This window comes from Sinocyclocheilus grahami, unplaced genomic scaffold (genome assembly GCF_001515645.1).
Source record: "Sinocyclocheilus grahami isolate Dianchi unplaced genomic scaffold, SAMN03320097.WGS_v1.1 scaffold99.1, whole genome shotgun sequence".
In the NCBI taxonomy this organism is placed as follows: domain Eukaryota; kingdom Metazoa; phylum Chordata; class Actinopteri; order Cypriniformes; family Cyprinidae; genus Sinocyclocheilus; species Sinocyclocheilus grahami.
In genome coordinates, this window is record NW_015505278.1 from 1,482,780 (window position 1) to 1,497,636 (window position 14,857).

The window sequence follows — 14,857 nt, forward strand, 5'->3', positions numbered from 1 at the left end:
GAAACTTGTGAGAATGGCATGCTGGGGCAGTTCTGGAGACCAGGTGTAGGAGCCGTCTGAGGATGCAAAGGAAAGTGAGGAAAAGTAAAGGACAAGAGTTGTTTGAAAGTGACCAGGCAGGGAGTCATAGAGGGGACACACACCAACACTTTTGAAATTATAGGAAAGAAAGAAAGCAAACTAATTAGAAAAGAGCCCCGATAAGCGAGTTGATGCGTTTCTTTTTAAGAAGGAATATTAAAGTTTTTGTGTTTCCTTTCTGTGGTGACCCTTGTGTCACCTCAGACCCTGGGAAATCACACTGCTTGCTTATACAAAAACAATCAGAATTGCACTTTATATGTCCCCAAAGGACTTTTTTGTTTAAACGGTGAGCACACACTCATGAACGCCCGTGTTTGAATGCACATATGGCAGATACTTCCCATTCACTGTATATTCACTGTCCTGAACGCCCCCACAGGAAGGAAGTTGTTGAGGCTGTTGTATGTTTATATGGCGATCGGCCTTAGTATGACATCACTCCTGATAATTTAAACAAACTTCAAGTAAACACGGCTACTTGTTACTTTAAAGAGTGAGAGGGGCAGAGAGACACTTATGGAAGGGAGGGAAATTAGTCAAATGGCCAAGTAGAAATAGTTGGAAGCGTCGTTGAAGTTTTGTGGTGTTCATATAACAGATGATTTCTCATGGAACAAGAACATCACTTCCTTGGTGAAGAAAGCCCAACAATGTCTACGCTTTCTGAGAAGACTTAAAAAAGCAGCCACGAGTAACATCATAATGATCAACTTTTTTTTAGATGTGTAGTGGAGAGCATCCTGACCAATAACATCACAGTCTGGTTGTGCAGTTGTTCGGCCGCTGACAGGGGGTCCTACAGAGGGTGGTAAAGGCTGCTCAGAACATCATTGCATCCAGTCTCCCATCTATGGAGGACATTCACAAGGTTGTAAAAAAAAAACTGTTCTGCCTACTCCCATCTGGAAGAAGACTCTGAAGTGTTCGAGCACGAACTACAAGACTGAGAAACAGTTTCTTTCCTCAGGTGATCAGGTTACTTAACAGCTGTGGTTGACCACTGCCCTCATCTTTAATCTCTTGTTTCTTGTGGGCCCAACAATGGACTCTGAATGCCATGTTAACTCTCCCTCCAAACATACTTTGCCCTACTCTACTTTAAGGACTACAATTCAATGATTGTTATTACACTATGCTTCTTTAAGGACTACTATTTAATGTTTATTATTGCACTCCATGGTTTACCTCATTGCAACATTTGCAGACTCATTATTCTAGTTTAATTTATGACATAACGCTGCATAGATTTGTCTATTGCACTGCTGTCATTATTTTTGCTATTGCTAGATGTGTCCTTATTTCTTTCATTATGATGCTATCGGAGATACCGTGTTTTGTTTCTCCCTGTGGGAGAAATGACAATAAACAATGAACTTGAAATACAGAAATTGTTCATGACCTTGGTTCTGTACATGTACAATGGCCCTTTTTTTTGGGTCTGCTCTGACTTCTGAGCTGGCTGCACTCCAGATGGCCCGAGCTGGGAATCGGCAGGAGACGCTCAGGGGGTTCACCTGAGTTTCCTTCATACCAGAGGGTTGTGACCCGGCCACGGTGTCCCTGGCCTTTTTTTGTATGTGTGTGAGACAGTACACTGGAACACAGTGGAACTGTAAGTGTGGAGCTGCTGCAGAGGGACAGGAAGTTGAACTCCGGTTTTAAAGTCAAGCCGAGGAATGGAAAGAATAAGGACGGAGAAAAAGAACAGGACAAGGAAGAGGTCAGAGTGTCAGTTAGAGGGTACAGCCTGTTCTTTGGTCAAGTTTGGCTAGAAAAAACTTAAATTGAAGACAATGTGTTTTAAGTTTTTCTTCACACTGCCGTCAAACACTTGACATTTTTATGAATCTGACGATAATAAAGTTCAAACGGACAGAGGAAAAACATGGGGTGGTGGAATTAAAAGACAACAGCAGATTGCAATAGAATAGAAAACAGAGAAAATAGGAAGCACGACTTGTTGAAAATGTGACCTCTCTGTCTCGAGGTCTTGCACTTACCATAAATGCTTATTGTTTTTGCATTGCCAGAAAACAGCCAAACTGAAATGGCATTTTCCTTTTAAACCAGTCTGACCTCAAGTGTAGCCGCTGAGATTTAATGGCGCTACTGTGTCAGAGATCAGAGGATGATGGAGATCTCAGAGGGCTCACAGTTTGTTCTCTTACTTCTGTTGGCTCTCCGTATCTTACTTTTTGTTTTAGTTTTTTGTCACATAGTCCATTTTGGACTTTTTATTAGAATGTATTGGTGGTTGATTTGCACAGCATTTGTACCCTCCTGTACCCACTTCCAGCTCAAACTCCTCCTCTTTACTTCTGATGGAACGTAAGGTTTGAACAGTGTCTCAGTTCTCTGACAGTTCTGGTCTGTGTTCTGATCCATGTAAACACAAGGTGGTTGTGATGGGCCGGTTACAGCAGGGAGCCCTGGAGAAGGAGAAACACAGAACAGGCCTCCATCCTACTTCTCCGACCCAGAGAACCACACCCAAAATTCAGCTGTCCAACACCGCTATATCCGTCACTTTCTTTATTAGTTGAGCTCTGGAGATCTGAGGCACTTGACCTTTGTGGAGGGAAGTTCAGCTGAACTTTAGTGTGGATTTTTATTTGATATTCGATGTTGGCACTGTTCTCCTTTGATTTGGACTGTTTAGGTTAAAGGGTCATAACACACACAGTTTCACCCAATCTCATGTTAATCTTGAGTACCTATGGAGTAGTACTCCAAAAAGTCTTTAGTTTTATCATATTTATAAAAGAAAAATACAGCTTTACGATTCTCTCCGGAAAAAGCAGAGCTACTGGAGGCGCGCCGTGGGCGGAGCTAAAGAGTGACGAGCACTTGGGTGCCGAATGCCATCAAAAAACAGACATTTGATGCCGTTTCACTTACCGTTTGCAGTTCTAAATCATGACCGGGATTTTTTATAGCTGGGACCGCTCGATATTTCAGTATCAAACGATGTGCAAATCCAGCGTTGAACTGGGCCTTGTTTATAAAACGTTCGTCAACAAACACACTTGTGAAACTCCGTTGCTGCCCCGGAAAAACAAACTGTATCCACTGTTTACATAACACTGGGTTTTTTAGGAAGTTGAACACAGTTACAGTGGGTACGGAAAGTATTCAGACCCCCTTAAATTTTTCACTCTTTGTTATATTGCAGCCATTTGCTAAAATCATTTAAGTTAATTTTTTTTCCTCATTAATGTACACACAGCACCCCATATTGACAGAAAAACACAGAATTGTTGACATTTTTGCAGATTTATTAAAAAAGAAAAACTGAAAAGTTTTTCTTTTTTAATAAATCTGCAAAAATGTCAACAATTCTGTGTTTTTCTGTCAATATGGGGTGCTGTGTGTACATTAATGAGGAAAAAAATGAACTTAAATGATTTTAGCAAATGGCTGCAATATAACAAAGAGTGAAAAATTTAAGGGGGTCTGAATACTTTCCGTACCCACTGTATATTTCCCTTATAACCAAAAACACACTTCTTTGAATTGGCGATATGCTGCCGCCGGATGAAGCGCGTTGATCGGCGCGCTCTCGCTCTGGTCTACGTGTGCACGTGCTTTTCCGGGAGAAATGCACATATTGAAACGAGTTCCACCCTCGTTTACGTCATGAAGAGCCACAATCGAAAAAAACTCTCCGAAACTTGTACGAACCCGTAAGTAAGATTTTTGCCACAGAAATACTCCGTCATAATATTTATTTATATATGTATATTTAATTATTATTAGTTCTTATTATTCTGACTGTGCATTGTTTGTTCATGTTTTTTTTTTGTATCCACTTCCTCATGCCTAGAGCTGATCCGTGCTGGTCGCTGAGGAAATACATCAAGTTCGCGCTGGAATCGCCGGATCGGCTTTCACCATGGACGACGCGAAGTCCAATCCGGAGTCGTCACATGTGGTTGCTGCAAGCCCACCGGCCGTCGCTCACTCTAGGCCACCGCAGCTCACTCAAGCCCACCGTGTGTGACGCTGTATTTCGTTGTGAAAGTGAAACTACTTTGTTTGGTCTTCCAAAAGAGGACATGACTAGAAATCAGTGGTTAAGTTGTATTTACGACACTGTTCCAGAACACGTCAACCCAAATATTCAGATGTGTGCAGCACATTTTATGGAGGACTGTTTCCTGGGAGATTAGACTACAATTCTGTTCTGACTCACAGACTGTAAGTACGTCTTTTATATTTAAAGAATTTGCCACTGATGATTCAAACGCGAGTTTTGGGCTGTGTAGAGAAGCGCTTGTTGTTTTTCATTTCTCCTATCAGAAATGCAGACATGGTTTTATGTTTTTGCGTTATGATGCATGCAATGCGTAAAAAGACGGTATAAGTCATTATAATCAGTAATTATGTCCCCACTTGATGCAACTAATGCCTCGTCTATAATGGGTTTTAATGTTTTTGTCTCGTAGCTCCGGCCTGACAGGACATCATAGTATGGTGAGGGTCGCTGAGTATGGTAACATTTCCGTCACATGCTTGAAGTATTCGGCCAATCACAACGCACTGGATAGCTGGCCAATCAGAGCACACCTTGCTTTTCAGACCGATGAGTTTTGTAAAAATCTACGCGTTTCAGAAAGGCGGGGCACAGAGGAGAAACAATAAGATACAGTATGTGGAAAATAATGTGTTTTTTGAACCTTAAACCACATAAACATATTTCATTACACCAAATACATAAAATAATGTTCTTTTTAGCAGCATCATATGATCCCTTTAAACTGTGTAAACAACTCTGAATGCATGAAACAGCATTCCCTTTAAGGAACATCTATAAGAGATGGAGCATTTGGACACGATTAACTGGGTTTAGACTGCAGTTGGTAGACCTGCTCTTCTCAGTCTTATACAGAATAACTTGTATAGCCAACAGGATGGACACACTCCGTTAAATTCCCTTCGCACATAACATGGCATTCTTCTTGAACATCCTTTTTTCCTTCTCCAGAATTTCTTTTTACGGATTCTGAGGTAATACACATCCATATTGTGCAGGAGTCATTTTGCCCCACTTTGGATTGTTCGGTCTTGGGGAAACTACTTTAAATTATGAGCAGCATACATTTTGACAAGTTGCAGCTTCAAAGTAGAGTGGTTATGAATCATTCAATCCATTTTTTCATAATTTGATGAATGAACCAACTGGCTAAAATGAATCAGATTTCCCAGTACTTTTTGTGAGAGGAAAATGCAGCATTTTGTGTTGAGCAAGTTACTTTCTTTCTTATATTTTCTTATGTTCCTCACTGAATTGTTTCGCTTTCAGCCTTTCATTGTGCTGTGAAGTCCTCTGTGGTCAAAGCCGAATATCTGTTCGATCCCTGCTGTTATTAAAGGTTTAAGGTTGTTCTGAAGTCATTCAAAATGTATATAATGCTTTTCCAATTCTGTGCCCGCTTTTTTTCTCTTTCAATTCTTATTTCTCAAACCTTATTCCTCCCCACACATCATTATATTTTGGTGGTCTTGGTTAACTATTTGGGTTTGGTAACCAAATGATTACTAGTTTAAATGCTTGAGAGACTCCGTATTACTATTGTGCCCTTAGTGAGGACTCTGGCGTAATAAGTATGCTATAATTCGCTGTACATTGAAGCATCAGAAATGACAATGTTGCAAAAGACTACAGCTCTATTCAAAAACCTAGTAAGCTTCCTTCATATACAGCATTTTAGTCATCTTAAGCTCACCGATATGAAAGCTGATGCAAAGCTTTGACAGATGCATTATAATTAATTTAATGTATCCTGCATTAGGATTTAATTAATGCAAAAAGTCATTCAAGATGGCAGACCAAGTTAAAGTTTTCTATTATGAATACTCATTTTGTTCAGTGGCTATAAAAATATTTAAATACATTTAAAAGTATTTAAAAAATAATTACATCTAATTAAAAATATGATATTATAAAGTAAGTAAAAATATTCCATAAAATGTTTAGTAAAAAACTGGCAGCTGTGGTTGCTGAAAATTCACTGTAATACTCAATAACGATGTCTCTGGTGTTATGAAATGGCATATAATTACAAAAAAAACATAAATTCGGCTATATTTTAGTGTGTCACACAGTGCAGCTACCTATATAGGCTGCGGACCAGCAAAAGGCTCTCTAGATCTGAAACGGAGCTTGTATCTCACTTTTGTTATTTATAAACTGGTTCTGTGTGGTCAAGTCTTGTCCTGTTTTACTATCTTTGCTAAGAAGTACAGTCACCCGCTCTGGCTAGATAAATTCAGAGAGGCCCTTGACCGGAAGTAGTGATAAGTCCTACCATGCTGACGCTGTTTTCTGTCTTTATCTCTGTCACTCTGTGCGTTACTGTTTTGTTTCTGCGCTCTGTTCTGAGGGGTGTGTGTGTGTATGTTTTGGTGTCATGCCCTTGTAGACTTTGATAGCACTCTGTGTGAGGTGGACAGGAACTGCACTCTGGGACTCTGGAAAAAGGATCAAGTCTTTTAGTGGTGAATGAGGGCCTTTGTTTTTAGACTGCAAGCCTCTGCTGTGCTGTATTCTGAATCGTACTATGAGATTAGGAGAGAAAGTACCTGATATGCTTTTATTTGAAGTTTAGCATGAGAATTTGTTTTCCTGTGTTAACTGCTTCTCTCAGTCATCATCTCCCCTCTTATGACCTCCAGTCATCTTAAGATTTTTATTTTTTATTTTTATATTTTGGTGTAATTACAAGTCTTAAATGACTGGAACTCAGTGGTCACAGAGCTGTTCACTCAAAATGAGTCACGCCTTTTAGTAAATAGCCTTATTCCCACTCAGGTGTTTAGAATGTGTATCTGCTTTACCCAGGGTGCCCGGGACACATTTGAGAACTACTACAGGAAGCAGCGGCGGAAACAGGCCCGACTTGTGCTGCAGCCTCACTCTAACATGGTACGCCCTCTCACACTGCCTAAGCACATGCTTTGTCTGACTGTCTGTTTTACACCCTTCAATCATATTCACTGCACCACCCCCAATCACTAACATCACCTCACATAAACTATCAGGAACTATGTATGAGGTAAGCCATTATCATTACATAATGTACAAGTTTATGCTTATTTGAGATGGATGCTTACCAGGAACTTGACATGTATAGTACATTTAGGGCCTGAAAATTCATATGTGGACTTTTAGTGTGGTGGTGTTCATATATAGTTTTCATTGGCTTGAACAACGATTGAATCATTTATAGTTAACATATAGCTCAGTTGTTGGACTCTTTAAGTTTTTCTTCTAGCAGAGCTGAGTTGTACATATTTTCCACATTTTTTCATATCTGTGCACTTAATGTCATTACAAAATACTTAATGTATACAGTACCATTTAAAAGTTTGAGGTTAGTAGCATTTTTTCATACTACAGAATCATACTTGTATTCAGCAAGGAATTAATACAATTATAAAAAGTGACAGTAAAGATAATTTACAATGTTACAGAAATCTTCTATTTCAAATTGTTTCCGCTAGTATATTAAGCGGCACGACTGTTTTCTACATTGAAAATAATAAGAAATTAAATGTTACTATGAATTAAAATAGAAAAAAGTTATTTGAGGGTTGTATTAAAATTTCACAATATTACTGTTTTAAACTGAATTATTGACTGATTTCTTTCAAAAATATTAAACAATTTTACAGTCAAAAACTTTTGACCTGAAGTGTATGCTAACGTGTTGAAGACATTTGCAGAATGTCAATGTACATGTTGTTATTTGGTCAGTAATATGACTTATTATTGAGGTAATAGAAGTAACATTCTTTCATAATTCTGACACAAATTTTAAAATGTTTTAAGGTAATCTAGTTTATTCCATAAGTAATAAAAACCTTAAAAAAGAGCTGTAATATTGGACTGCTCAGTTACCTGATGTTCATAAAATCTTCTTTTTTCTTTCCTGTGGTCTCCAGCATGAAACGTTAGAGGGGTACAGGCACTACTTCAATCAAATTGTCGGGTGAGTGCAGGGCACATTTTGTTTTGAATGGCCAAATTAACTGAAAATCAATTATACATGCTTACAATGTTCATTTTTAATATAGAAGAGAATTAAAACAGCCAAAGCTTTTTTTGGCTCAGTGTTCGACCCTCCCTTTAGCCAAACGATCCCCTTCCTCTGGCCCTTCCTGATTCTCCATCCCAGTGCTGCTGAAAAACACTCTTAGCTTTAGAATTGATGGTTCTGGGGATGTGGAGTGGCAGATAGTGTCTGTTACGGAGGCTTTTACAAACATCTTAAGTGGCACAAAAAAGGCTTAGGGCACTCACACAGAGGGATGGCTGGGATTTCTCTAAAATGTTGCTGGGATGTTCGATGACTCTGATGCCTTTGTGTGCTGGAAAGCCTCATTGTGCCCATTTTGGGATATTATTGATGTAGTTTAATGCTTTCCTATGATGTTATAATGTACTAACTGTTTGTGTTCCATACACTTTCCAACATTCTTTAAGTTGTTCTTGTATTTCCCTGTATGTGTCCTGTAGTTTTTTTGTAGTGGAGGACCACATCTTGCACACCACACAGGGCCTGGTTAACAGGGCTTACGTGGAAGAATTGTGGGAGCTGGCCCTTTCAAAGACCATTGCAGCCTTGCGTACGCATTCAGTATGTTTGCACACTACACACCTAACACACACTGAACAAGACAAGCAGTAGAGCTGTTCAAGCAGACATTATTTTTATGGCCAGCCTGGACGGCTAATGGCTTCCCTCTGGATTTTCTGATGGATTTTTAAGGATAGTGGTTTTCTAGTACAATAAGGTGTCTGGTTACCTTTACTTGAAGATATTTTCACATTTTGTTATTTTGTTATATTTACGTCATACACTACCATAATACAGTAATACAGTTAACTACTGAAGTAGTTCACTGTTAAATAATGAACCTTATTGTAAAGTGTTACCATAATTATAAAAAAAAAATTGACAACCCCCAATATTTGAACATTAGTGTAAATTACACACAGATGTACCTCACATGTGAAGTTTGAAACAGTTGTCTGATTTAAAAATTTAATTTGCAAGTTCCTGCAAAAGGACTGCAACAGCTGTCCGAGTAAGTAAACGCACATCTTTGTGGTGTTTGTTGTCCTTATATAGTTAGCAAACTGCAGACCTTATTTTACTAATAAATTGAAAACACTATTCTAAAAACAAAATTCTTAAATTTCAGAGTGAACCTTAATCCTCTTGTAGGTTTTAGGACTACAAACTGAACAGCTCTGTTGTCAGATACTCAACTGGAAATCTTAGTACAGTTAATGTTGTATAAAAGCTGTCTTTTCTTGTGTTTATATCAGGTAATCTAAATCCCTGTGCTGTCCTTCCTCTGCTTCTGCTGTAATCCATCACTCTTACTCTCATGTCTCCATAGTCTTATTGCACTGATCCAGACCTGATTTTAGATCTGAAGAATCTTATAGTGCTGTTTGCAGACACACTGCAGGTGAGTGGAGTAGTACCTGATTATAACATTTTAGTACATTGGATAGGATTTGTCAAATTACATATGTTGATTAATCGACATGGATATAAATAATCACATACTGCAATATTTTCTGAGAAAAGTGAATATAATTTAAAAACAGTATTGTGACCGACAAATAAAGCATTGAGTAGACATTACGAAAAGGGTTAATATGGTGTTTGTTTTATTTCCAAATAATTAATCATAATATCAAGTGTAAATGTATAAAAACCATTTCATCCTGTTTTCTGCTGAGAGTTGCATTAATTTGCTGTCTTTTAATTTGCACCTCCTCTCTTTTCCTCTCTCTCACTGCAGGGTTATGGTTTTCCAGTAAACCAGTTGTTTGATATGTTGCTGGAGATGAGGGATCAATATGGGGAGATCCTGCTGAAAAAGTGGAACCAGTCCTTCAGGTGCTTTCTGTCTCTCTGTTTTCTGCATCTCTATCCCTCAGTTTCTCATTTGAGTTAGGAAAATGACGACTTGGTTATCACCTTATGACCCTGGCCTTGAGAAATCCACACGGAAGGAATTATACTAATAGGGTTATGTCCAAATGTAAGGCGCGTTCAACGTAAATCATATTGCGTTTACTATAAGTCATTTGTTCTGTTCTTTATTTCAATACTTGGTAACCACACATCCATTTTTTAAATGAAATATCCACTTTTAATGCCCTATATCAAACTACCATTTAAGGAAATTGACTCAATCTGATACCTGTAGTGCTCAGAGATTTATATTTGCAGAGGTTGTGTATTGCAGGACAGTTGAAGGACAGGGAAATTTTGTCAGACCAAACCATCTAAAATCACTGATCAAATTACCCCCATATGACTAAATCATATTGCTTGAAGGACAAATATTTTCTTCTTTTTTGTGCTGGGATCCCTTTAAAGAGCATTTAATCCAAAAAATTTCAATTTGTTGTTGAAAAAAATGTTAAAGCTCCTTGGAGCTACGATTTGTTTGGTTGAATTTTAAGAGCAGATGACATGGAAAAGTTGTTGTAACCTTGCTGGAGATGCTTTTCCTTCCCTGTCAGAGACACTTGACTCACTCTATAAAAGAATGATGCTTTGGAGTCTTTGAATGGCCAGAATGACATTACTGTGGGAACAGGCATTCAAGGAAATGTGTTATGTGTGTTTGCCATGATGAGTTACACAAACACAGACACACGGCTCATGAGTCCAGTAAATGGTTTTTAGATTATTTAGTCTTCTTTATTATCCTGCTCTTGCCCTCAGGTTTATGATCAGTTGATCTGGGAAGTCAGGTCTTTTCCCTCCTCACACGTATTCTGTTGATTTAGGCAAATCTTGGATCAGGACAACTACAGCCCCATTCCCGTGGCATCCCCTGAAGAGTACCAACGAATAGCAGGCCAATGCCCCTTCCAGGATCCAGAGCTCGACAAGGTGAACATTAGGCACATAAGAAAGCTTTTATCCCACAGATTTTCTTACAGATTCCCTCAATTACACACCCTCCAGTCTCCACAAAGACACAAATATCCTCCTGCTGTCCAAGAAGTTGATTACTAACATGCGCATCCCCTGAAATACTTGAACTTAGCCATACATTTGAATTCTCCCACTGACGTCAACAAGAACTACTGCCCAATACTGTTATAGTAATCAAAGGATGCTACCTTTCTTGGTGATACTTGCAGCTGTTCTTTTTCATGCGATTAGGCTGCCTCTTTGTTTTCTTTATAAAGGAAATCTCCCAGTGTGCTCTATCTACAGCATTTGTTACAGATTGTCAATATTTTTCATTTTGAGCAAAAATTTTGATTACATTTAAAACACTTACAATGGAAGTACACATGGCAAAGCATCTGTTAAAATACACCCCAGAACCAGAAGTGTCCAACTAGACTAGTACCACACTAAAAGAATGATTTAGACAACTTTACGGCTCACACAAGCATTTAATGAATAGTTTTAACAAAAATACAAAATTCACAGATTTCTGATTTTAAACCCTCCAGAACACTTGCCCTGTGCTTTAATGTATTTACTTAATTACGCGTATAATTTTTCTAAACAGATGCCTTTTCCAAAGAAGCTGCCATTTTCTGAATTTGTGCCTAAAGTATACTCACAACTCAAAGAATTCATCTACGCCTGCCTGAAATATTCGGAGGACTTGCACCTTAGGTAAGAGCGTGCAAACACACTTTAAACTGTTTCACACCTGCATATCTAATCCTCCCGTCCAAATGTTCTCATTAGCAAATCATGCTGCCTGAATGCCAGTTTACATACCTATTTTTGAACGGGGGTTTTTAAAAAAAAAACTTTCGTTCTTTTGTTATGAAATCACTAAACCTGCGCCATTGTCTTTGGCTATCACCTAGAGTAGCCGTTAAACTTCAGAGAGGAAGTTCCATCGGCACCAAACAGTTTCTGTGTGTTTTCCTAATTGATTGCATGCTTGGTGCTAGTGGGTGTTATTTCAAGGAATTTCTCCCAGTGTTGACTGATCTCTGGTCAGTTTATGAGTTCTTAGAATTACTGATGAGGTTGCCAGATGCGCCGAGCTGTTTAGTGTGGCCTACCCTGAATTCCCATTCTGCAGACTGTTGGACAGTATAAACGGCTCTGTGAAATGGTGCTTCGGTATGATCACCCTTTATGATATTTCTCAGAAGAGAAGTCCATTTCACAATTGTAGAAAACAAACAGTTGTGAAAACAGCACTTTTAGATTTCTCAATGAATTACTAAAGACCTGTTTAGCAACCTGTTATATAAAGTCAGAGAGTGAACTTAATTTAATTAGGCAAGTATGGCTATTCCTATTGCTTATGCTTAGGGCTGGGCGATATGGGCAAAAATTCATATCTCTGTATTTTTTGGCCGATTTGCGTTTTTGTATTTGGATAAAAAAAACCTGTATTTAATATATATATATTTCACTTACTGCAATCTAAAAACAAAAATAAGGCTTTTAAAGTGGAAGTTAAATTCACTAAACTAAAAATTAAAATAAATGAGAACAAAAGCACAGAGTTGTGTTAGGCTATTTTGATTACCCCATTACAGTCACTTTACTGTCAGTGCTATCATAAAAATAGACTTGTAGGTTTAAAATTCTACATGTTACATTTATTGTCCAACTACAAATATTTCAGCGAAATGTATATTTTAGTCAGAATTATTGCGCTCCTATAGAGAATGGGAATCTACGTCATGCCGCGTTGGATTCCGCCATGTTTTAGGTCACGCTCAGGAGCACACATTGTAAACACATGCAAATCACCACAGAAAAGCCGACCGTTTACTATTAATATTTTTTTTGAAAACCATCGTACATACTCTTAGAATAAAACGGACTAATATGTAAATCTCTTTAAATAAAAAAAATGTATTGTGGATGCTATGCAAATAAATACTTTGACTTAAATGAACCAAGTTGAAGATTCCTTACTATTAGCGATGCCAAACAAAGATGCAAGCGATCAAATAAATGAATGAAACTTAATCCGTACAAACAAGTGGCTGGGTATCAACGAGCTGCTGCAAGATAACGTTTTTATATATGATTTTCTTCTATTTGTAGTGTGAGGGCTTACAGTTTAATGCAAATCACTGTATATAATAAATCTACACAGATCAATTATTAAGCCACGTCTTATTTGAGTTGTTTACCATATCGAGTTTCAGTTTAACTTTCATCCGAGTTCTGTAGTGAATTTATTAGACATTTTATATTATTTTATGTTTATATAATTAAACTTAAGATAGCGTTGAAATTATTAACGCTTACTGTATCAACAGCGTTAATCAAAAACAGAGGTATTTCCTGCAGACATAGCCCTTATCAATGTCTGCATGAAATACCTCTGTTTTTTCAGCTCTCTTAATGCTTTTTTCAGGCATTTTTCACACCGGCCGTGCAAAGGGCTATGGCAAATTATGTAAAGTGAGCCTTAACCACTCCAACGCAATCTTACGTAGAATAATATAAACATTAAATAATATCAAACGTCTACATTCACTATATTATGCAGTCTCCGCTGTAGCTCCCGTGACCTAAAGTCCCAGAATGCATTGCTGCTGTGATGACACATTCCCATTCTCTATTGAGCTCCATCTGTTTGGCGCGCATGCACGCGGCGGCGCTCGTTCACTGAAGTTTAGTGAAGAATCTCAAAGCAGAAGGCTCATGCACTCCTGACGGCAAAATGGAAATATTTCCATGGCTTTATAACATTTACAGATGGAGAATATACCTGCGAAATGTAAGTTATGCATTCAGGAAGACAGCACATCTCAAACATATTAAACAGCGCGAGTAGCCTGTCTCTGTCAGCGGCACATGCAGCCTTTCTGTCAGAGCATATGAAGGGGCGAGCCGCTTAAACTAATATGCGAAACGAAACTATAAACTATGTCTTACCAGTTTTTAAAGGCCTTTTTTGAGAATGGACTATCACCACTGTAATCTAGTTATTCAGTTATCGGTTTAAAGAGCAGGTCATATGGTATTTTAAAGTGTCCTAATATTGTGTCGGAGTCCCCTACAACAGGTTTAAATGGATCTAAGGTCAGAAAACATTGTAATTTTCTAAGAATATACATTTAATATTAGAGTCATTTGTCAATGATTTCTAAACGATTCGTTCCAAGCAAGTTCGGAGAAAACCCCTCCCTTCCATAAGCCTACTCTGCTCTGATTGGTCAGCTGGCCAAATATGGGCTTACATTTCTGCCACAATTCTGCGCGCGAAAGATCATATTTTGAGCGCACTAAAGTGCATTTTGCACGCACGCGATCTGAGTTTTGTGTAGAAAATGTTCGTTTCGCAGAGAAAAAAGTCTTTCGAGCGCACGGAAATCAATTTTGCATTTAAAATCCGTTTTTGGATGTGTGCAGACCTTCTCTTTTGTGCGTGCAACGTTTCACTAGCTTGCTCACCTGATGCCCCCACTGTAAAAAGTAATTAGTTGAACTTACTTGGAAAACCTGTGGAAACTGATTGCCTCAAATTTCTCAAGCAAATTAGTTTATCATTTTTGAGTTAATAAAACTTACTGTAACTTTGTATAGGTAACTTGTGTATATGTATAGGTTACCAGAAAACTTGAGTGTTGCTAACTCAATTTGACAAGTTCAGCCAACTTCGAGATGTAAGTTAAGCTTAGTGCACGGAACTCAAACAAAACAGTTCTCTTAACAAGTCTGCTTTGTTCACATTACTAGACAAATGTGTGGAAACAGATTGCCTTAAATTTCTCAAGTAAGCTGTACTCAAAACT

The 14,857-nt window shown here is 38.2% G+C and overlaps 1 protein-coding gene across 3 annotated transcripts in view; it reads left to right on the forward strand.

The window, feature by feature from the left end:
• The window catches only part of LOC107588190 (exocyst complex component 6B-like), a 101,302-nt gene that overhangs the window by 37,393 nt on the left and 49,052 nt on the right, over positions 1-14,857 (forward strand). For all 3 annotated transcript variants that reach the window (XR_001609556.1, XM_016276215.1, XM_016276216.1), the window contains exons 9-15: positions 6,926-7,009; positions 8,029-8,075; positions 8,603-8,723; positions 9,493-9,564; positions 9,904-10,001; positions 10,904-11,009; positions 11,644-11,753. Coding sequence is in view for 2 of the 3 variants with exons in the window: in XM_016276215.1 (XP_016131701.1) it covers positions 6,926-7,009; positions 8,029-8,075; positions 8,603-8,723; positions 9,493-9,564; positions 9,904-10,001; positions 10,904-11,009; positions 11,644-11,753 (638 nt within the window). In the remaining variant the exon portion in view is untranslated. The remainder of the gene's footprint in view (positions 1-6,925; positions 7,010-8,028; positions 8,076-8,602; positions 8,724-9,492; positions 9,565-9,903; positions 10,002-10,903; positions 11,010-11,643; positions 11,754-14,857) is intronic.